At 39.0% G+C, this 21481-nt stretch overlaps 1 protein-coding gene across 1 annotated transcript in view; it reads left to right on the top strand.

The window, feature by feature from the left end:
* The window catches only part of PLA2R1 (phospholipase A2 receptor 1), a 37373-nt gene extending 19280 nt beyond the window's left edge, over positions 1–18093 (top strand). The window contains exons 14-30 of the mRNA XM_059852935.1: positions 136–220; positions 594–726; positions 1120–1155; positions 1570–1727; positions 4208–4272; positions 4614–4717; positions 6032–6174; positions 6997–7114; positions 7886–8016; positions 8577–8712; positions 11230–11468; positions 11985–12153; positions 13058–13198; positions 13630–13746; positions 14173–14349; positions 15021–15050; positions 15264–18093. Of these exons, the coding sequence (XP_059708918.1) occupies positions 136–220; positions 594–726; positions 1120–1155; positions 1570–1727; positions 4208–4272; positions 4614–4717; positions 6032–6174; positions 6997–7114; positions 7886–8016; positions 8577–8712; positions 11230–11468; positions 11985–12153; positions 13058–13198; positions 13630–13746; positions 14173–14349; positions 15021–15050; positions 15264–15481 (2200 nt within the window). The 3' untranslated portion in view covers positions 15482–18093. The remainder of the gene's footprint in view (positions 1–135; positions 221–593; positions 727–1119; positions 1156–1569; positions 1728–4207; positions 4273–4613; positions 4718–6031; positions 6175–6996; positions 7115–7885; positions 8017–8576; positions 8713–11229; positions 11469–11984; positions 12154–13057; positions 13199–13629; positions 13747–14172; positions 14350–15020; positions 15051–15263) is intronic.
* The last annotated feature ends 3388 nt before the right edge of the window (positions 18094–21481 follow it).

Genomic DNA, 21481 nt, shown 5'->3' with positions numbered 1-21481 from the left:
TAAGAAATGTATTATGGAATGATATATTGAATTCAAGAAAAAATTAATATGTGTATTTGTACTATTAAAAATTATTAATGAAATGGCTAAAGAAAGAGTGCATGAGAAATATTATTTTCTTTGTTTCTGTTATAGAACAGAAGAGAGACAGTTCTGGATTGGATTTAATAAAAGAAATGCACTTTCTGGAGGGACGTGGCAGTGGTCTGACAGAACACCTGTAACTATCTGTTTACTCTGTATTTCAGTAACCTTTCGAGTCCCATCTGAGCATAGGTTGAACCGAAGCAAAGGCTTTTAGATGTGGGCAGCTGCTGTTAATCATGTCAATAAAGTTGTTAGGTTTCATAGCTATTCACTTATTTTTATGGAGGAGAAGTCTGATATGAAGGAGCTGGACAGGACATTGGGAGAACATGACTGTGGACCCTATTATTTGTATTTTATCATCATAATTTAAGCAGTCCTCTAGTTGCTGCTTAGCTGTTCCTATTGTACACACATGTCCAAATCCTTCCTTTTTCTTCATGATGAGGTTTTTAAATGCTTCATCTTGGGCTGTCAGTGAAAGTGAATGAATGTGCTGTTTTCAGGTTGTATCTTCATTTTTGGAGGACAAGTATGTTGAAGATGACTCAAGAAGCTGTGGTGTATTCAAAGTAAACAGAACAGTCTTTCCAGCCCACTGCAAAGAAAAGCGTGAATGGATATGCAAAATACCAAAAGGTAGAATGTTAATTAGCATGCACTGTCTGTTATACCCTTTATTTGCAATTCAGTAGGGACAGGAAAAAAGTATCTAAAAGTCTCCTTTTTAGCCACCTCTGGAGTTCTCACTGGTCTTCTGCATGAAATCATGGCAAAGCCAAATGGGTTACTCCACTTAGGTTTGCTATTCAGTTAAGAGATCTAATGTGAACAGTCAACTTAAAAACATATAGCAAGATTACGGTTAGTTGGAAATATCCATTCAAAGTTGTTATTCATAAAAACTACTGTCAGTGTTTTTTAGTGAGCTTGGCAATTATTTTATTCCATGTTTAACTCCCCTTTTTCTCTTGGAACAAGAATAGGAATATTCTTAATGATTTTTTGTTTGTTTTGGGGGTTTTTTTGCAGGTGTCAAACCAATGAGTCCAGTTTGGTACACAGCTGGTATGAAAATATTTTCTTTTTTTCATCTTGAAACAATATCACTTGGACATACAATTTAAGCCTTTGTTAAAAATAAAATAGCTAAAATATTCTGTGTTGAAAATTTACAGTAAGGAACTCTGTAGAAACTATTTGTTGTATATCAAATCTGCCAATGTTGTTTAGGAATACCAGAGCATCAGATACTGCTCTTGATATCGCTGCAGTCTCAAGGGATAGAGTATTAGAAATAAAAAAAACTCATAGTCCATTTTTTGTCACCACAAATTGATATGTTAAATATGGTTCTGCTGTTCCTAGTGGTATATTTGTCCTCTGACATGTGGCTGCAGGAGACCTTGGGGTAAAAAAAGATGAGACTTGAAGTGAGATTTTTACCCCTGCACACCACTGACTGTTTTGCTCATTTTCTAGAGCTGCCCTGGTCATACTATCAAGGAGCAGAATATCTTTTCCATGTCAGCCCTGCAGAATGGGAAACCTGTAAGTTTGTCTGTGGCTGGCTTCGTGGTGGATTGGCAATAATAAATTCTTCTGGTGAACAAACCTTTGTTCAAAATAAAATAAGGAAGGTAAGAAAAAGCACCCCTTTTAAAAAATAAGCCCTCAGGGTATTTTCTGTCAAATCTTTCAGAGAATCTGTCTCTTATTATTCCAGGTAGAATCTAAAAGACATTTTACTTTATAAATAATGTTCTTGCCATCTTCCTTTCCCATATCTCTCCCTGATGCCCTATTTAGCATAGGAAGTCAATAACATTTCAAATCTGCAGAATCAGATCTGCTGTTGAGCATGTTGGTCAATCTGCTTCAAAAGACCCAAGAGGAGCTAAAGCCAGATTCCTATCCCAAAGTTGGGAAGGTAACTGGGGGCAAAGAGAAAAGTCTGTTTCATGTGTGGTGTACATCCCTGTGTGCCCACCCCTCTCTGTCCACAGGGAGCTGTCATGGTTTCTCACATTCAAACAGTGTTTCTGTTCACAGATTTGTATTATGTCTACTGAATTTACCCCCCTTGTGACTATGGATTTTTATGTGGGGAGAAAAAAGACATTTTCCTCTAAATTTCCTCCTCAGGTTTACAGCAGAAATTCTCTAGAACCTTTCTGATATAACAAACAGCTTTGAAAGTGAGAAATAGCTTCACAAGCAGAAGAATTCCCAAGAATCTGAGACTGTTTCCTTTTAGGTGTTCTCAGTAAAACCAAAATAATGAAAAATTTAAAAATTAATGAAAATATTCTGTCTGCCTTACTGAGGACAAAATTCTACAGCTGTAATGTAATATTGTAGTGTAATAATGTAATATTGTAGTGTAATCTTTAAAACAACTTCTGGTTCTGGGTAGAAAAGCCCTTGACCCACACTTACTGTGTACAGGTCTTCTCTGCTGTTAACTTGTAACAGAAAGCATAAATAGAATTGTGTTGTAGTAATATGGGGTCTTTCACTTTCTAAGGAATTATGCATAATTGTTATCTTCTATTTAAGTAATTTTATATTAAAGCATGATGAAATAGATTTAAACCAATAGATCATGACAGAAAAAGCATTTAATGAAAAGCAACATAACTGGCTATGCTGTCTTGTCTTCTTCCACACCTACCAGAGACTGTGATTAGATGAAATTACTCATTACCTAGCTCTGAATATTTGTGACTTTGAAAAAATTATATACATTTAAAAAAAAAATATTTTTAAGATCACTTAAAATGGATAACCAGAATGCTGCTTTAAAGTAGTGTTTACTTACATGAGAGCTTTTTAAAGTGGATTGATCATTAAAATTAGTCAGTATTTCGAAAGTTTATGAGAATTCTGCAGTGAAAAAGCAAAGTTTAGTCTCTTTATACTGGAAATCAGCTTTACTTCCTGGAAGTTTTGTCTCAGAATACAACATACACAGCTATTTTAAAGCCTGCTGGGTCTGGCTGAGCTTTCTCAGCATAGCCACATTTGTCCCTGAGTGATTGTAACTATTTTGCTGTGGAAGTAGGAGTAAGTATGGCAATCACTAAAATAATACTCAGCAGTCCAAGTAGGCTTTGAATGTGTAATTTGAAAACTTGGTCAAAATTTCTTAGCATGGAATTTGGAATCACACCTTTCACTATTTCTTTAAAAACTGTAATATGTAGGCTGAGTGCTGTGATTAGAAAACAAACTCAGGGACCAGGCAATACCAAATCAGAGAGCATTCCAGAGTCTTTTGTCTGAAATGTGTTCTCTTCATTTGATATTGCTAAATAACATGTGAGCTGGAGAAATCCTAACGGTAACTTGAAGGACAATGTGGAAGCACAGCACAGGCTGGACATCAGTTCTCTGTGTCAAAAATTAAATGCTTTACACATACAGGGTGGCTTCTCTAGTGTCCTGTACATTCAGAACTTTTTGTTTTTTCTTCTTCCAAAAACCTCCAAACTGTGATTGAGTGGCTAATCCTGAAGTGAAACCAATTCATAGCTGAAACTAGAATCAGTTCAACAAAGCAATAGCACATGGCTTTGCAATTGCATTATTTCCATGCCTTTTCAATAACACTTGGCCTTTTAGAAACAAAGGTCTAGAAATTTCCTGAGAATAGCAATCAATCTGGAAAGCATCTCTAGAATACTCTGGTATGAACCACACGAAGTTAGTAAATGTTCAGAAAGCACTTTGGAAACATCGAGGATCAGCACTATATTACTGCTTACAGGAAATATTTGCTATTGTTTCATTTTAGGAATTGGGGGAATACAAATTGTGGTCTAACATGACAGTCTTTTCAAATCAGATAGGCTGCAAATTCCTAAAAATGGTCAATTCCTGGGTTACAGAAGACACATCAGCAATCCTGTGGAAATATGGGAGCTAAATCTTGCTCCACTCAAGTGAGTTATCCCACTGAAGTTACATGAATTAACATGGGCAGGATTTAGCACCTGTTCTTCCCATTGGATCCCCATTGAGATGCTATTTGAATACACAGTCTGACTTCAGGAATTTGTTAATGCTTTGGTAGAAGGGCAACAACATCTAAACACATGGCAAAACATTTCTTTTGTAGCTGTCAACGACTGATGTTCACTGGTGGATTGGATTGCACGCAGAAAACCTCAGCAATGAGTTTCGGTAAGAGCTCGTGTGTGCCACAGTGCTGTGAGTTGTGCTTGGCATGCCCTGTCCTGCTGTGATGGGCCAGAGCAGTTTGGTGACTGAGTGGGATATTCAAGAGACAATTTCAATTCTCATGTAAATATCAGTCAGGATAATATTGCTCTTAATTTATCTCCATAGACATCTCCTTCTGGCAAGATTGTGAAAGGCATTTATATTGACCTTGATCACGGTGGTTGTTTGTTTACTTTCTTCTCCCTTGCATCTCCTTTTGAACTCTTTGATGGAGGGTGTAAATTTAGGTAAGGATAGGAAAAAGGAAAAAGTGAAACTTAATTCTTAATATTTCTGTGCAGCTGGAGAGATGAATCGCCAGTAACATACCAGAACTGGGATGAAGGGAGGGAAAGAGATCTGCAGAAACCAGGGAAAAGATGTGGCTTCATTTCATCACAAACAGGTTTCTTTTCTATTTCCTTTTACTGCAGTAATTGTAACTTGATTCTGTTGTTGGCCAAAGGGTTTATATTTTTTTCATTCCTTTTGAGAAATGCAATCCATAATAAAGTCCTGTTCCATGGTTATAATTTGCATGACTGCTTCTGTGATTAAGGAAAGAATAGTGAAATATCATTAACATGCTCAGAGACTAGGTTATCTTATATTATTATATTATTACATCACATTATTATAGTAATACTTACAGCTCTCTAACGTTGAAGCACAAAGATTCCAGTGATATTGATACCTCAGTTTTAATTGGGCTTTTCTGTGGAACAGCAGTAATGTTAATGCTTTGCTGGTGTTCACAGTTTTTTCATAACCAAATGACCCACATGGACTCAACAATTTTTCCTACATCTATAAGCTGTTTTGCTACCAGCACATGACTTTAAGTACTCAGGTTTCTACCTTATTTTTGATCCCATAGCCAATCTGCTGAGGGATTTTTGGGTGCCATAATTTTGGTGCTAGCCTTTCAATCATGGCAAAGTTCAGTATTTTACTAGGTTATTAAAAAAAAAGTCACAGTACTGCTGGTTTAATGACTTCTATAATTTTCCAGTGTCTGTTTTCTGATGATCTGCAAGTCATATGATAAAGTAAACAAGTCTGGTTTTAAAGAAAATAAAAATAGTCAGCTTTGTATTTGTGAGAAGAGCTGAAAAAGATTAATGCAGCTGCAGTCTTGTAATCCCAGGCTTGAAAGTCAAAACTGAAAAAACATAAGACCTTTTTTTTTTTTTCCACACATAATCTTGGGGTTTTGATTTATGACTTAGGAATGCTTGAGTTTACCCTTGCCATTTTTAGTATCAGATAAAAGGAAGAGATGCCCACCCTCCCCCCTCAGCTGGCCAAAGGTGGGAACTGGCCAAAATTTGTTGAGTTTCCTGAAAAGTGTGTTTTCCTCCTAAGCAGGTCAGCATTTCATATCATCACCTGGATCTTGCCAAAACTTTTCAACATAAGGAAGTCAAACTATTTTATCTGGAAGGCATCTTTTTTTCCCTTTTTTTTTTTTTAATAAATGGTTTTATAGTCATGTGTTATATAACTCAGTGTAGAGGAATTGGTTTTACCTGATAAAATTAAGCTAGAAATAAAAGGATGTGCCCATGAACCATCAAATCCACTGTAATGCAGTATGTCCAAATGTATTTGATGTAGATTATCTTTTTACTCAAACACTAAACATATCTAAGCTATCTAAGAAAAAAACCCTTTCCAATTCTCAAACCAACATTGAACTGTGACTTTTCTTTTTGCTCAGGACTCTGGGGTGATGAAAACTGTACTGTTTCTCTTCCCTGTGTTTGTAAACGTAACATTCCAAAGAAGATAGAGAAAGAGATTCCAAAAGACCCGAACCAACAAGGAACATGTCCCAAAGGCTGGTTGCACTTTGGATTCAAAGTAAAACCTTTTTTTTATGCTGTTTCATTGTTCAAAATGCATTCCATTTGTAGGACAGAAATCGTACTTAAGGATTACTTAATATTTGAAGATATTCTTGCTTTTTGAAAGCAGAGCTTTTAGGTTTATAGCCACTGACACGGTGACACCAAGATTTATTGCTTTTAAGTAGCTGCCCACACTTTAAGAAGTCGTCTTAACAAGGTGTTAAAAATTTTACTGTAGTTTCAGGGAGTAAATACTCATATATGCAAAAGCTGTGCAATTGTATTTGTGCTTTTGCCATAAAAAGCCTGCTCCATCCTCTCTTTTCCACATATGACAATTTTAAGTGTCTTTTATGATCTCAAAAGAGGTCTCTAACCCATTGATGTGCTAAATGGATCCCTAATTGCTGCTGTCCTCTGAAACATGCTGTTTCAAATGGGCTTCATTAAAGGTAATTATAAGCCAAAGTGAATTTGCAATTGAGGGTCAAAAGGTAACGATTTCATCTGGCTTCTCTCAAATGCCCAAGTTCCTTATTAGCAACATGCATCGAGGTGCCTGAATTTATCCCAGTGCTCACTGCAGTGACTGCAAGGACAAATTTAACCTCAATTGTTTGCCTTGAAACAACTGATTTGAGTGCAGTCCAGATCACAGCTGAAAACTAACACTGAGCGTGCTGGAGATGTCCGTAGCAGGACAGAAACCAGTGAAATATTTAACATTCAGTAACAGCATGTGAAATGCTTCAGTGACCACTCTTAGTGATTGATAAATGCCTGGAGGAAAGCAAACAAAGCAAGTTTGTTTATTTGGTTTTGTTTTTTGAAACAGTGCTTTTTAATACAAGTTCCAAAGGATCCAGAACATCTGAGAAGCTGGTACTCTGCACAGGAGTTCTGCAGTAACTATGATGGGTCACTTGCTATCCTGGAAGATGAACTGGAGCAAGGTAGAGTGCTGGAAATATTGTTAAATAAATAACACATCATCTTCATTAGGATGCTGTAGTAACGTTTAATCCTGGATACAGATTTAGGAAAGATAGTTCAGCTCTTACCCATGGTTCCGCTGCTTTAAACACATTAATGTTTCTCAGTTTGCCAAAATTTAAAGGTTCACTGACATGTATGACAGATACATTTTAAGGAATAATTGCAAATTCCTTTCTGTTTATCATGCTTTAAAAATACTCCCAAAAATGGAATACCCATTTAAAAATTTGCAATTTAAAATTTCTACCTTACTATCTCATTTTTATCTTTCAGTAGTACTTAAATCTTATCTGTAGTATAGCACCAGGCTGGAACTGTCAGAGAAATAAATGCCAGCAAATTTGAAAATATTTCTGAACAAAAACCTGTAGTTGAATTTCACACACACTTGTAAACTCACTTATTTGGATGTGGGAGGAATCTCACTGGATATCTTTAGTTAAAAAATCTTCAGCTAAAACTGGGAAAAGCTTCTTCAGCTGAACTGTGTAGTGGTTGGACTGGTATTATTAGCTAATGGACTAGATCCTCACCCAATTGAAATTAATCCATTTAACTGAATTTATGGTAAGATGATACTGAAATGCCACTCAGTCTTATTTTCTGGTAACTGTGTAATATCATTGATTGGAAATTATTTTTTCAATGCTTTAGTGTGTTGCAAGAGACCTCATCTATCCCTAAATGCTTACTGGTCTATTTTATTTTGTTTCTGTTTCATTTTGAAGCTTTCATAACAATGAATCTGTATGGGTGGAAAACAAGTGTTTGGATAGGTTTCCAGAGTGACGATTATGAAAAATGGTTGAATGAAAATCGTCAGATGTATTCTAACTGGTCACCAGTTGAACTAGTGGATGTGAGTATTTTCAGGGGGGTTGTGACAGTGAGAAGTTGGTTTTATCCATAAAAATCACGACTTCCATGAGCCAGAGCCAAAGTTGTTACAGCAGTTTAGGCTGCCATTAATTTTTGCAACTTTGAAGAACTGTGGGTACAGACTTACAGGCACAACTAGAAGCAGCAAACAAGGCACCATTGAGACAGACATTCACTTAATTTGTGGCTCTACTCACATTCTCTTACAGCTGGTTTTAAGCAGCAAACTTGGAATCATGTGGGTAGTATTATATGCTTGGTCTGAGCAAAGTTAGGAACAAGATTATTAATTTCCTATTTTAATACATTGTTTTACAAAATGTTGGTCCCAATTGAGGTTAGCATTTTGGATTGTTCACTGAAAGTTTGTGGTTTTTTGAGTTTATTGTTTCAAATTGTATTTATGGGACTGTTCATTGTTCTGCCTAAATGTTTGTTATAGAGACTTTGAGATAATTATTCTCTTAAATTTAATTTAATAATTGTATTGTTTTACACTGTGTATATTTAAATTAATATGAGGTTCTGTGTTGATTGCAGAGAGAGCATTTTAACATTCAAGATCAACTTCCCCTGTGTACATTGGTATCAAATAACCCTAATTTTTATTTTACGGGAAAATGGTACTTAGAAAACTGTCAGAAAAATTATGGGTTTGTCTGCCAAAAGACTCAGGGTAAGGTTTTGTCTTGCTTTGCTTCTGTTCTCTTTTCTTACTGTATGGAATTTTTCTAGAAGCAGCTTTTTATAAGTGTCTCTAAAACAAGGAGCATAAAAGATTTCTAAGACAGTTTGCTGTTTAGACAGATTAGCTCTACACTATTTAATAAATCAGTAGCTGGGATGTAGAAGTAATTGCTAAAAAAGATTCTGTTATTAACTTTTCCTCCTAGCTTTGAGCACTTTGTAGTGTATCTTTGAATTAGAAATAGAGATGAAATTTCATATTTTCTCTCATGGCTGCAGAGTAACCACAAAAGGCTAAACTGAGGATGATTTTGATGAAAATATGGTTTAGGGTGGGGGGTTGTAACTTGCAGTGTTAGATCAGAAGAGACTGTAGCAAATACATTTTTCTGAACAGTGTGGACCTGACTGGCTTATTGAATAGAGCTTGGCTTCTGTTTTCTGGTACCACACTTCTCTAATTCTGGCACCATAAAGTTCTCTTGCCAGAAGCATGAAGTGTTTGGGAGGAACAGGGCTCGTGTTTGGGAGGAACAGGGTTCATGTTTGGGAGGAACAGGGTTCATGTTTGGGAGGAACAGGGCTCGTGTTTGGGAGGAACAGGGCTTATGTTTGGGAGGAACAGGGTTCATGTTTGAGAGGAATAGGGCTTGTGTTTGGGAGGAACAGGGTTTGTTGTGTTTCCTCAGGCCATGTTCCGGTGCTGCCTCTGGGCTGGGGACCACAGGCAGCTCTGTAGCCCCATCCCAGATGCCAGGGCAGCCCCTCTGCCAGCAGGACACTGCCAGGACACGGCACCCAAACAGGGCAGCAGTGCATTGGTGACCCTGGGGCAAAGGGAGCGCTGCCATCTGAGCCTGTGGGAGTCTCCTTGGCAGTTGCCTCTACTGTGGGGTGGTTTTGTATCAGCTCTATATCGTATTATCACTCCTATGTTTAATCCTAAAATACAGAGACAACACTCTGCTGCTGCTGCCTGGGAGGGGAGGAATGGCCAGCTGGGAAGCAGAACAAGTACCAGCTTTGGGCAGTGCTTGTGTGTCACTCATAGCTGGATTTTACATCATTTATTGGGAATTACAGTTGCAGGAAGGGCTGGAGTGATCCTCTACATGGTGCAGAAAAAATAAATAAATGTGCTTTCCTGCTGGTTTGTGTCAGTTACATCCCAAACCTTTGTATTTTAACCTCTTGCTGCTGCCTGGGGGCAGACAGAGGAGGCATGGAAAGGCAGGAAGGAAAACAGTTGTCTTATGGTGGCCGGGATTCTGGCGAGGATTTGGGCTGCAGTGGGTGCTCAGGATCCTACCCACCTTTCTCAGCTGTGTCACTGAAAGTCAGGAATAAAGCTCTCCAGCACTGTAATGTCAGTGTTAGAAAGCTGGTTTATTTTATTTCGGTGCCAGGCGTGCAGGGAAGATCTGCTCCTCTTCCATGCCCTGCAGCCAGCCAACAGACTAGTAGAAATCTGTGAAACTTATACATATTCATTACTTTTCCCCAAACTCATACATATATGCTAAACATTCTGTGAATTCTTTTGCATATTTAAATCACTTCTTGGAGCTTATGTTACATTAGAGTAGGGGTCTTTTGAGGGTCTCTGGTGGCCATTTGGGGAACATCCCATCCCTCTAACTATCCTTTTTTGGTCATAGCCCACCAAAAAAGTTTATTTTCTTGGAATGAATCCCAGTGATGTGGGCTGGTCAAGATATACCGTCATATATCAGATGACCACTTGCCCACTTTGCACTGTAGGTTAAAGCTAAAGGAATTCACAAGGTTCAAATGCTTTTTGTTACAATTGAAGATTTTCCCAGCAGGGCAGTGGATCTGAGAGTGGCCCATGGGCCTGGCTGTAATACAACTCAGCACTGCCTCATGCACAGCAGAGTGCTCCTGGGTTAAATGGGCCATCCTGCCTCCCCAGTGGGACACCCATGGCACTATCTCAAACTATGAGGCAGTTTAGTTTGCTAATTCAGCAGAAAACTTCCATATATTTTTCTTGCTTCCTGCTTTATTTATTTATTTTCATCTAATTACTGTCATTTTCTGCAGCTTTTTACAGGCTGTGTCAGCTTTGTGCAGGGTCAGGCAAACACCAGACCAAGGAATTTGCAGCAGGAAGAGCAGAGAAGCGGGGAAGGGAGTAGTGAGAAGCCTCTTGCTGGCAGTAGTGAACTGCTAAATTTGCTCAAGTGTCCAAACAGATGTGTCAGTTCCTGGAAAGATGAGCTGGTGCTTTGCTTCTGCCATCCTGCCTGCATTCCATTTCCCCTTTTTTGAATTATTTTCTGAAGGAGACTAAAATGAAAGAAAGCAGCAGTGGATTTGAACTGAGCTCTCTTTTTTTTTAATTTACAGTGCCTTCTTAAAACCAAGGAGTTTTCAAATTTTTAATTTGTTTCTAACAATAGTTCTGATTATTTTAGAAGCTGCTCAGCTATGATCAAGTTGTCTGTTTTAAAAATAAGTTCTTTTGCTTTCCTGTTTGTAACAGACACATCCAGACATCTTATCAATGCATCCGATATGTATCCTGTGCCAGATACTTTAGAATATGGAAACAGAATGTATAAACTAATAAGTGGGAATTTCACGTGGTCTTCAGCGTTACAAGCCTGCATGGCAAACAGTGCAGAGCTGGTGAGCATTACAGACCAGTACCACCAGGCCTTCCTCACCATCATCATCAACCGCCTGGGGTACAGCCACTGGATCGGACTCTTCACTTCCGACGTACGTAGGAGGCTCCCGGCTCTCAGTGGGATGCTGCCAAGGAGATTTTCTAGTTACAAGCTAGTGAGCTGTGTCATTGATTTGAAGTCACAGACAGTTTGCATCTAGAGATGAAACACTGGAAAATTTGAGCCTTAAATTTCTTTTTTTACGTGATGTGTAAGTCCAGTGACAGCCAGTTTGGTACAACAACTACTGAAAACTAAAAGCCATAGAACACTTAGAGAAACGTGGGCAAAAAAAGTCTCTTGTAATGTTGACATTGAAATGTCATTGTTTCATTCATAGTAGCCCAATGGCCCAAATAAGTGCTTGCTGAAAAGAGAAAATTAGATGTAGTTTGTAGTCTCCCAAAAGTGAGTTGGGAGTATCCTTGGCTCTGCCTTTTGTTCATCCTTGCTGGGCCTTTAGAAAATTAAGACATTCTGTAATTCTGGTGAGGATACCACCAAAAGAAGGTGAACTTGTGTGGTGCTAAATTATATTAGAAAAATAACCTGAAATTTGTTTTGGCAGAACGGGCTTAACTTTGAATGGTCAGATGGGACCAGGTCCTTGTTCACCTTCTGGGAAGATGACGAGTCCCAGGCTTTGGGCAGCTGTGTTTACATTGATACTTCAGGACACTGGAAAAGTGCAAGTTGTGAACAGCTTCTGCAAGGAGCAGTTTGCCATGTGCCACCTAGTAAGTCAGTCAAGGTTTATATTAAATCTTTGCATCTGCAAATGTGTGTACTGACAGTGGAAATATGTGAAAGGAGGTTAATTGGTTAGAGGTTAAGCAATGTTAAGCAAGGCTGGCTACTACTTAAAACTGAAGTGTATTTCTCTGTGTTTCCTATTTGTGAAACCATTTTTTTCCAATAAAATATTGGCCATCAGGTCTGATTTGTAGGAGAATGGAAAGAGAACTTTCATAATAGAAAAGAAACAGGAAAATTACCTACTCTGTCTCTTCAGTGGACACTATATTATCTATGAAAAATGAGGATTGCTAATGACCTGGCTTGAATGGCAATAAATCCACCTTGCTGAAATTAACTGTGGGATGGGAGAAGGGAAGTATTTAGAGCAAAGTGAAAAATTTAACATATCTTCTCTGATGAACACATCAAAGATAGTGATTTATTTTTTTTTTTTTAGTGAAGGTGAGAATATTTTTCTGTATCCTAAAATATGTTGTGTTTCCTTCAATTCTCTGTCAGTCACCTGAGCTTTAGTTAAATCCAGAATTCAGGTCTGGAGCTCCATTCAGTGCCAGACTGCAGCGTCTTGTGGCAGCATCCAATTCTTCAAATTGTTCCCATTCAGTGGTGTTGGTCACCTGGACCCCTGGTTAGCTCATGCACATCACTATCAGTGAGATTGTCCTGATCCTGCTGTTGTAATCCAGCAAGGTTTTTGATCAGAAGTAAAACCAGCTGTACTCATTTAATACAAATATATGCAACTGCTAGATTTTCACTTTGAAAAAACAGAGGCATAACACAATAACATGCTATTAGCATTACTCCAAAACAGTGTGTGGAATGTTATATTAATGTGTATTTTGTTGTGCCAATAAAGCTGTGCTGTTACTTCTATCACAGAGAAGAAACTCAATGCCTATAAAGGCTTATGTTCAGAAAAAACTGTACCCTGGATCAAATTCAAAAACAGTTGCTACAGCTTTTCCACAGTTCTTCAGGGCATGAGTTTTGATACAGCATATGAGGTCTGCAAAAATCAAGGTAAGTGATTATTTTGTAGCTACCAAATGTCATTGTGATATCTTAAATCAATATTTATTTTCTGAAATGACTGAAATCATGGCATATGTTTTCTCTGATTCAAGATAACGTTAGTGGAACTCATAAGCCAACTATGAAACTGGAGGCAGCATGCATCAAAAAAATGTTCCTTTCCATGTGAAAATACTGGTTTCTGGTTTCTCCAATGAAACATAACATGAACATTTTTCCCTTCAAATTTGTTTTAAAGTCACGTGAAGACAGTTTTGTATCTGCTTGAGCATTTTCACAATTATTATAAATTTAAGAACTTATAATGTATAACCAGACTTTTCAAGCTCTTCAATTAAGACTCATAATGTTAACTTTTTGAAATCCAATGTTTTAATGGCATGGATTGCTTGAAAATTTGTTCTGTGTTTAATTTGAAGGATCAAATCTTCTGACTATTCAAGATGAAGATGAAAATGCCTTCATTTTGGAAGAATTACACAGTTTTGGTTATTCCGTACAAACGGTTTGGTTGAACATTCTGCTTGTTTCAGACAGTAAGTTTGGGGAAGAATAGAACTACTCATTAGAACCTGGTTTGGGTTTTGGTTATTTTCCAAAAACCATTTTCAATAACCATTTTTCAAAGCACTTTGGTCTTTTGAGATTTTTTTCACTGATTTGTGCCTGTTTATGGTGTAGTAAAAACAGTGAGGCTTTCTGCAATGGTTACCAGTATTCTGAATACTCAATACGCATGTAAATGCCTTTTTTCCTTCTTAAAGATACACTGCAGACTGTCTTCTGCTACATAGGATGTTTTTTAAATCCTTCAAGAAAGGAAAGTAATACAGTGGCCAAACAGACAAAATCCTGATATTCTGTAATACCATATTTTTCATGTGAGGGTAAATCTGAGTGAAACAGAAATATTTCTCAAAATACTATTCTATTTTGTAATAATTTTTGACTTCTGCCCATAGATGAGACAATCTCCTGGTTTGATGGTTCTCCTTTAAATTATTCTAACTGGGGCATCAGAGAGCCTGAATTTGATAATCTCAAAGGGAATTTCTGCATCAGCTTGAGGACCACAGATGGAGTCTGGCAATTATCTCCATGCAGAGAAAAAAAGGGTTTTGTATGTAAAATGGATGCAGGTATGTGCTTCCATAAAATAAGGCAATCCTGTCCTTATAGCCATTGTTTTACTTGTTCCTTGTTGCTTGCTTACTTGGTGTCAGTTTTCATCTCATTAATTCTGTCCCTTGGCATTTGGGAAAAAAGTACCTCTAAAAGCCCCGGGCAGCTGGGGTGACCTCTGTTTGGGGAATCCAGGCAGCCACTGCCAGATGCAGGAGCCTTTCTGTGACATCAGGGTGACCTCCACAGCCCCCAAGGGGAAGGCAGGTCCAGCCTGGGAAAGCTGTGCAGACACCACAGCAGTAGGAATGTGGGTCTGTGAGGGACCTCAAGTGATTCCAGAGCCCATACAAAATCCCTCAGTCACTGCTGGACCCACTAACCAGGCTGATCTGCCTCTCTATGGTTCTGTTCATGAATTTGTGCTTTAAAAAGTGGGTAAATACTGCTGCTCATCCTTGCACAAATGCCAATTAATATATTCCACCAAATTAAAGGGATTTTAAACAACATACTAGATTAAGTTTAACTTGGCCAGTTGGAATAACATTGACATGAACCAAATTAAACAAAGAACAGCCTATTCTTGTTGGTGTTAGGTAGATTGTCCTCTCAGTATCCATTTTATAGTGAATATACATAACAACCTTTGTGGGTCATTTTGTGACTGTTCTGGATTTTATTTCAGATATTGATGCAACAGATTCCTCTGAAAAAGGTAAAATATGTACTTTTTTTAATAAGGAAAAACACACATTTTGAGCTGATGTTTTGTGAGACAATATTTTTTCACTGTTAAACCTGTAATTTTAAACATGTGACATATGAGGAATAGTAATGTTTTCCTTAAAAGAGCTATATGTTTATATTCGAAATTACTTAGAATTCTAACTATATTTGCTTAACAACCATTTCTGCTCTTCCCTTTCAGCATCATACGGTGGGCTTGTAGCTCTGGCTGTTCTTGTGACATTGGTGATGTTGGCTGCCATTTCCCTTTTCCTGTGGTGCCTGCACAAAGAGAACAACCAACTCTTCCGCAGGATACTGTGGGTCAGAAACGCCTATTTGCCACAGATTAATGCTGATAGTCCTGCTTTGGAAGAAAGCATCCTCATTTCTGACTTTGAGAGAAGTGAGAACAACTAATTGATCAGAAGTAGCAAGTGGTCTTGTCTTCCATGTGAAACTTCACAACCTACAGTGGTTTTCTCATTCTTGGGAGTCCCTCAGAGTGCCCATATCCTGAGGAACCCTCATGGCGATCAGTATCAATGCTGCAGGAGCTCCCTACCCTGGAGAGCTTTTGCTTTGTGGCAGGATGAGGTGAGGATGCAAGGCAGAGCCGTAGAGAAATGTTCTTCTCTGAGACAAGCCAGGAATTGAAAATACTCACAGACCATAAAGTTCCAACCACTCACTTGGAGCAGACATGTTTGAGGTCCCAGAGCAGTGGACATTTTCATGCAACTTTTTCCTTTGGGAATGTTTGGGCCTTTGTGGGTTTTTTTTATATTTTGCAGAACCTGCTTAAGAGATGGCATTAAAATTTGGCTTTGAATTTAGGAAATCTAAAATAGATTCCAAGGATTATGGGGAAGTCTTTTTTTCTGCCAAATGAACAGTTATTTTTCAGACAATAGATTCTTGCCACATTGATTTCCAAGCTTGCAGGGAGATGAAGTTGCTCTTGACTTGGGACTGCCAGAGTTTTGGTAGTTTGGCCTGTGATGCCTGGTCCATGTTATAAAATAAATTAGTCTAGTGATATAATGGCATTGTCATTCTGAACTTATTATATTCATTAGAGATGCATCCAGCATCCTATTCAAGATTTAGCTATGTCATCTCTCACCTAGATTATTTCAAACATGGAATCCCATGAGCCTTCATTTAAAGCATTTCTGGGCAATGTCTGTTTGAAGAAAAACCCCTGTTATAAATCTTTCGGAAGGTATGGAACAAATGACCTCACTGTTCACCTGCAGTGTTCCTGTGAGCAGTATTCATGGACACTCTGCTGAGACCCTGCTCTCCAGAGCTAGGGGTGACATGTGGGGGAGCACTCTGCTGCTCCCCAAGGGTGCTAGTCCTCTAAGCCCATGTGTAGCAGACACTCTCCCTTTCAGTGTTCATACCAAGGTGCTAAGGAAGAAGATGAATTTTGCTGACCCCTTGCTCTGCTGATGGTTGTGAAGGAGCCAGCTCAGGTCTCTGTGCCATCTCAGTTACAGCAGCCCAGGAGAGAAATGTTTACTCTCCCTGGGATTTCCACCAACCCAACCAGTCCTCCACACACTCTCTAAAAACACCTGGGAGCTTTTTTATATTTTATTTTTATTGCAGTGAGGAAAAACAAATGCTTAGCCATGGTTACTTCACAATGGATTTGGCGTCGTTTCCTCCACCTCTAAAAGCTGCTGCAAAGGCTGCATTTGTTGTTCTGTTTCTCAGTTTCCTTGTTTTAAGGTGACTCATTCTAAAAGTTTTGCAAGAACCCTGAGATGGAGGTATGTTCCTCAGACTTAAGCAAGCAGCTAAGGCCAAGTGAAATGTTTTTACACAATATTTGTGCATGTGCACAGGAATGTATGACTGCCTTTTAGCTGGATTTCACATGGCCAAAAATTGCCTGTTCGTGCCATAATTATGTGTAGGGCTATTTTTTAAAATTATTTCATACATAGAATGTTTCTGTGCTGGTTTACAGAACTGGTTTACTCTTTTTGATGACTTCTAAGGTTGTAGCTATCACAAGTTCTTAATCTGAAATTTTTCTATCATATAAAATATAAATAGCTTTTCTGTGTGCATTCTGTCTAGCAGTTTGACCCCATACATTAGTCTTCAGTAATATTGTTAAAGTTTTGGTTTAGTCCTCTAGATTTATCTATTGGAGTGTTTTTATTTGCAGTCCATTATTAGAGTTTGTGGACTGCAACTTTTGAGTACAATTGCCAGATAATCTGTTGTTTATATATACTAATTGTGATAGCCTTTTACCACCAAAAGAAAAGAAAAAAGCTTATGACCTCTTCTTCCCCCATGACTGTTTCACCTATTCAAACTACAGCTGGAGGAACTTAAACCAACAAACCCCCTTCATCACATTCACTGAGAAGTGTGTAAATGCTGCCTTCTTACAGCAGAGTGGCGTGCAGGGTGGTTTTTGTTTGCAGGACTAAGCTGTGCCATCTCTAGGGACATGTGTTTATTGGGCTACAGTGCTGTTGATAGTTATACAGACGCTGATCAGATTTTGATATGGGTAATGAAGTTGTATTTTTTCACAAAACTTGACATAGATGTTTTATCAATTTTCCTTGAGGTATGTTTTATTCCTTAAAATATATCTAGAGGGTAATGGCATAATCAATAAACCTAACCTCAAAATTGTGATTGTTGATTAATGTTGATGTAGATGACCTTGTATTAAAGAAAAAAAAGTTAAAGCAGTGTTTTCTTCCTACTTTGAAATGGTTTTGAAGGAAAAGACCCATCAATATTTATTTTTAAATCTTTCATCATTTAACTTTTTTATAACTGCAGATATTATTCACTCAAGAATGTAATCAATGATTGCTTTCCAGTCTTCCTACTGGACTTTGTTATCAATGGCTTTCCCTTAATCAGAGGTCTCCTTTACTGTCCCTGATCAGAGTATGTGGTGACTGTGGTTTTGTTGCTGACCTTGATGGCATTGGCAGTGAGATTCACTGTACTATTTCAACTGGAAAATTAAAGCATGACTGATACTTGTCCATGCTGTAATTTGTCTTGAATCTCTCCCCACCTTTCCTAAGAAGAGAGGCTCTGGTGTCTCATAAGAGCAGTGCCCAGGCTTTGCCCTGGCTCATCCTGTGTGGGGACAGCTGGTTCCAGCCTCCTTTCAGGCTGTGTGACTGTACTAGACCTGGGCACTGCCCACCTTCTCCACACACAGGGTGCTCTGAGCCTTTCCCAGGGCATGGATGAGGATGCACCAGAACGTGTGTGCAAGAGGTGCTGGAAGGAGGTGGGAGCCACATCACCAGCAGTAAGGATGGTGGATGGAATCATGGCATTAATTTACAGACATTCTCCCAGCCTACTGCCTGTTCCCTGCAGTAGTGAGCTGAGGCCACCAGCAATGAGTGATGGGCTGGAGGGATTTTCCTGCTGAATTGTGGAGGGTGTGTTGTGTGGGAGCCTATTTGTATCCTCCACAAATGAGGCAGGGATATATATAGACTGCAGCACGGCAACCTGCATGGAGAGCACCACCATGCTTTGAGTGTCCAAGGACTGGGTTCAACAGGGCCTGAATAGGATGGTGAATGTTGCAGGTTTTTTGCCATGTCAGCTTCTTTCAGTGTTCTTACCCAAAGAGAATTGTTACATCTTTTCATTCCACATCTTTCTTGGGTGATGGAAGGGTACCCTCACCAGAGAGAGGTACATTCAGGTCAAACTCATCTGCCAGATATTGGGGTTTGTCAAATCTCCATCTGCTTGTCTTGGCAGATGCAATTCCAGGAGAAAATTTACTTCCTGGTCCCTTTAGCAATCCTTGCAGCATGTGTCCGAGGAAAAGAAATATCCAGTTCAGCTGCCACATCCCAGGTGGACACAAGTCTGTGATGGGAACATTTGTATGCTGGTGATGCCCAGCATGGCAGGACACAGCAAAGGGTGGTTGTGGCACAAGGTTTTAAGTGGGCAGCGTGACTCCTCAGCCAAGTCCTTTCTGGCTGTGCTTGTCCTGAGCACTGCCCTTCCTTGTGCAGGGATCCTCCCCTCCTGCTCTCCTGCCTCTGCTACCTTTGCACGCGCACACTTTTGTAGCTGGGGCATGACCAAGGAACCACAGGCTTTTGAAATTTGTGCTGTACAGTCCAGAGGGACCATAGGGGAAAAACTGTGGGTTTGCATGCTCTGTTGACACTTGACCAGCTCTGGTTCCCATTGCACAAATTCCCATTTAATTTAACCCCCTGCATTTTTCTTTCATCATGTTACCTCCCTCAGTGTAGTAACAGGCATCCTCGGTCTCTTGTAATAATAAACCCACTGTAATGAAAACCATGGCATACACTTCCTCCAGGGCATTTGCTTGGTTAAAAGCTAAATTGTGCACATTCAGCAACTGGGCTCTAAATCCTCAGCTCAAAAAGACCCAACAAAAAACCCACCAAAAAACAAATCCACAAAAATATTGAGGCCTCTACTCGAGCTATAATATTTCCTTTGGCAACTGGTGGAATGTTGGTTTTAAAGCTCTGCAGGCCAGCAGCGATATCGTACAGTCTGGTGCAGCCCTGATGCAGATGTGTGAGTAACCATCAGGACCAACCCCACAGGCATCCTTGCTGCTCTGGGATGGAATGATTTAAGATGGATCGTGGTGCTTGGAAACACAGTCAGTCTCGGTTTGGCCAGTAGATGGTAGTGGTACACACAGAGCTGACAAAACGAGCTGTGCAAGAGAAAATAGCACAGGGACCTGCTCAGGATCCTTGAGATGTTTAGTTAAACAAACAGCAAAACTCCCCAGTCATAGGACAGCAAACAACGTTGTGGGTTCTGAGCCCTGGCCACAATGTTACAGAACTGTGTTTAGACAGCTTTCCAAGTCTCAGTGCTCCTTCTCAACCACTGTAATGGGATGCATCAAAATGCTCAGAGGGAAAATGCAAGTCCTTACATTGATGTGGGGGCTTTCCATTTCTATGGTGAGTAAAGTGAAAATCCAGTCGGGTTCCTTAATCAATAAGGATATCTTTGTGGTATATTTTGATTCTCATGCCTTTCATGGAAAGGCAACTCACTGAAAATGCTTCAGCCATGTATCTCTCTGGATTTATTTTAGTATTTTATCAGTACAGACATTTGCTTACTACTTTTCTTGGGAAATGAAGAACTAAGACATAGAAATGACAGCATAAGTAATCATTCCACAGCACTGTTGAAAGTACTATATTCTCCTTCTCTCAATTTATTCTCTAAGTTGCCCAAAGCATAAGAGTTCCTGATCCCTTTCTATATCCACTATCTTTATGCATGGAAGTGATTCTCAACTGCAATTGTTCCCAAAAGTGCACAGCTAGGAAACACCAAAAGTACTTCTACTACCTTATCCTACCTTTTTCTTAACCTTAGCCTATAGACAAAATTTCTACTGTGGTTCTTAGAAAAAAATGCTTGAAAACATTTTCTTTTAGTGAGCACAACAGCTAAACTTGTAGACAAAAAATAAATCTTGAAATGCAGAGTGTGCCAAAACTTTCTCTCCTCTGCATGCTAACAAAAGAAAATAGGGAAGCCTGTCTTTCTGAACCATGCACAGAAAGGCACAAAACTAACAGCCTGCGACCTACAGAGGTGGATGGCCAGCAGCAGTGGTTGTTGTCACTGGGTGCATGAAGGATGTCCAGCACCAGGACAGGACCAGGAGAATGCAATAGCTGGGTCAGTGTCTCAGAAAACACAGGAGAACAATAGCATCCCTGTATCTTTTCAGATTTTTATAGATGGATGCTCGTCTTTAGAAAGTAAAAGTTTCCATTTATTTTGTACCAAAAAAAAAAATCTTTTTTTTTTTTTTTTAACTGAATGCTGAAAATTATCCCATCAAATCTTTTCCTCTTCTGCAGCTATTTATTGAGGTCATTTGTTCTAAAGTGTGATCTCAGGCCTTTGATCCCAGCCATAACCTGATTAAATCTGCTTTGTCACTTATTTCTGCCATTAACCTTGTGTGCATTGTAGATGAGAAGCCCCTGGAAAGTCCCCACAAAGCTGAGAACAGACAGACTCCACCTCATCAGCAGCTTTGGGCTGCATTGCTTCCCTGACGCTGGATTTGGGATATCATCTCAGAGCTTGATGCTTCCAGGTTCAGTGAGGTATGCAAACAGAATCCCTAACATTACATATTGCCAATGAGCTGGAATACACAGACTTTAAATATAAAGTAAAATAATATTCTAAGTCATGTAAGGCTTCATTTGTTATGGTCCCAGTTCAAACCTGCTTCATCTGAATTAGTTTCTTTTGGTAAGTTACTCTTCATGCTAGCAGGCTTACCTGTTACATACCTGAAATCTGACAACTATCTAAAGGCTCTATCTAAAGGCTCACATGACCTAGGCATGATATTTCTGGTGTTTA

Source organism: Haemorhous mexicanus, chromosome 8, assembly GCF_027477595.1.
Source record: "Haemorhous mexicanus isolate bHaeMex1 chromosome 8, bHaeMex1.pri, whole genome shotgun sequence".
Lineage (NCBI taxonomy): Eukaryota > Metazoa > Chordata > Aves > Passeriformes > Fringillidae > Haemorhous > Haemorhous mexicanus.
This window is presented reverse-complemented; position numbering and strand designations above follow the sequence as displayed.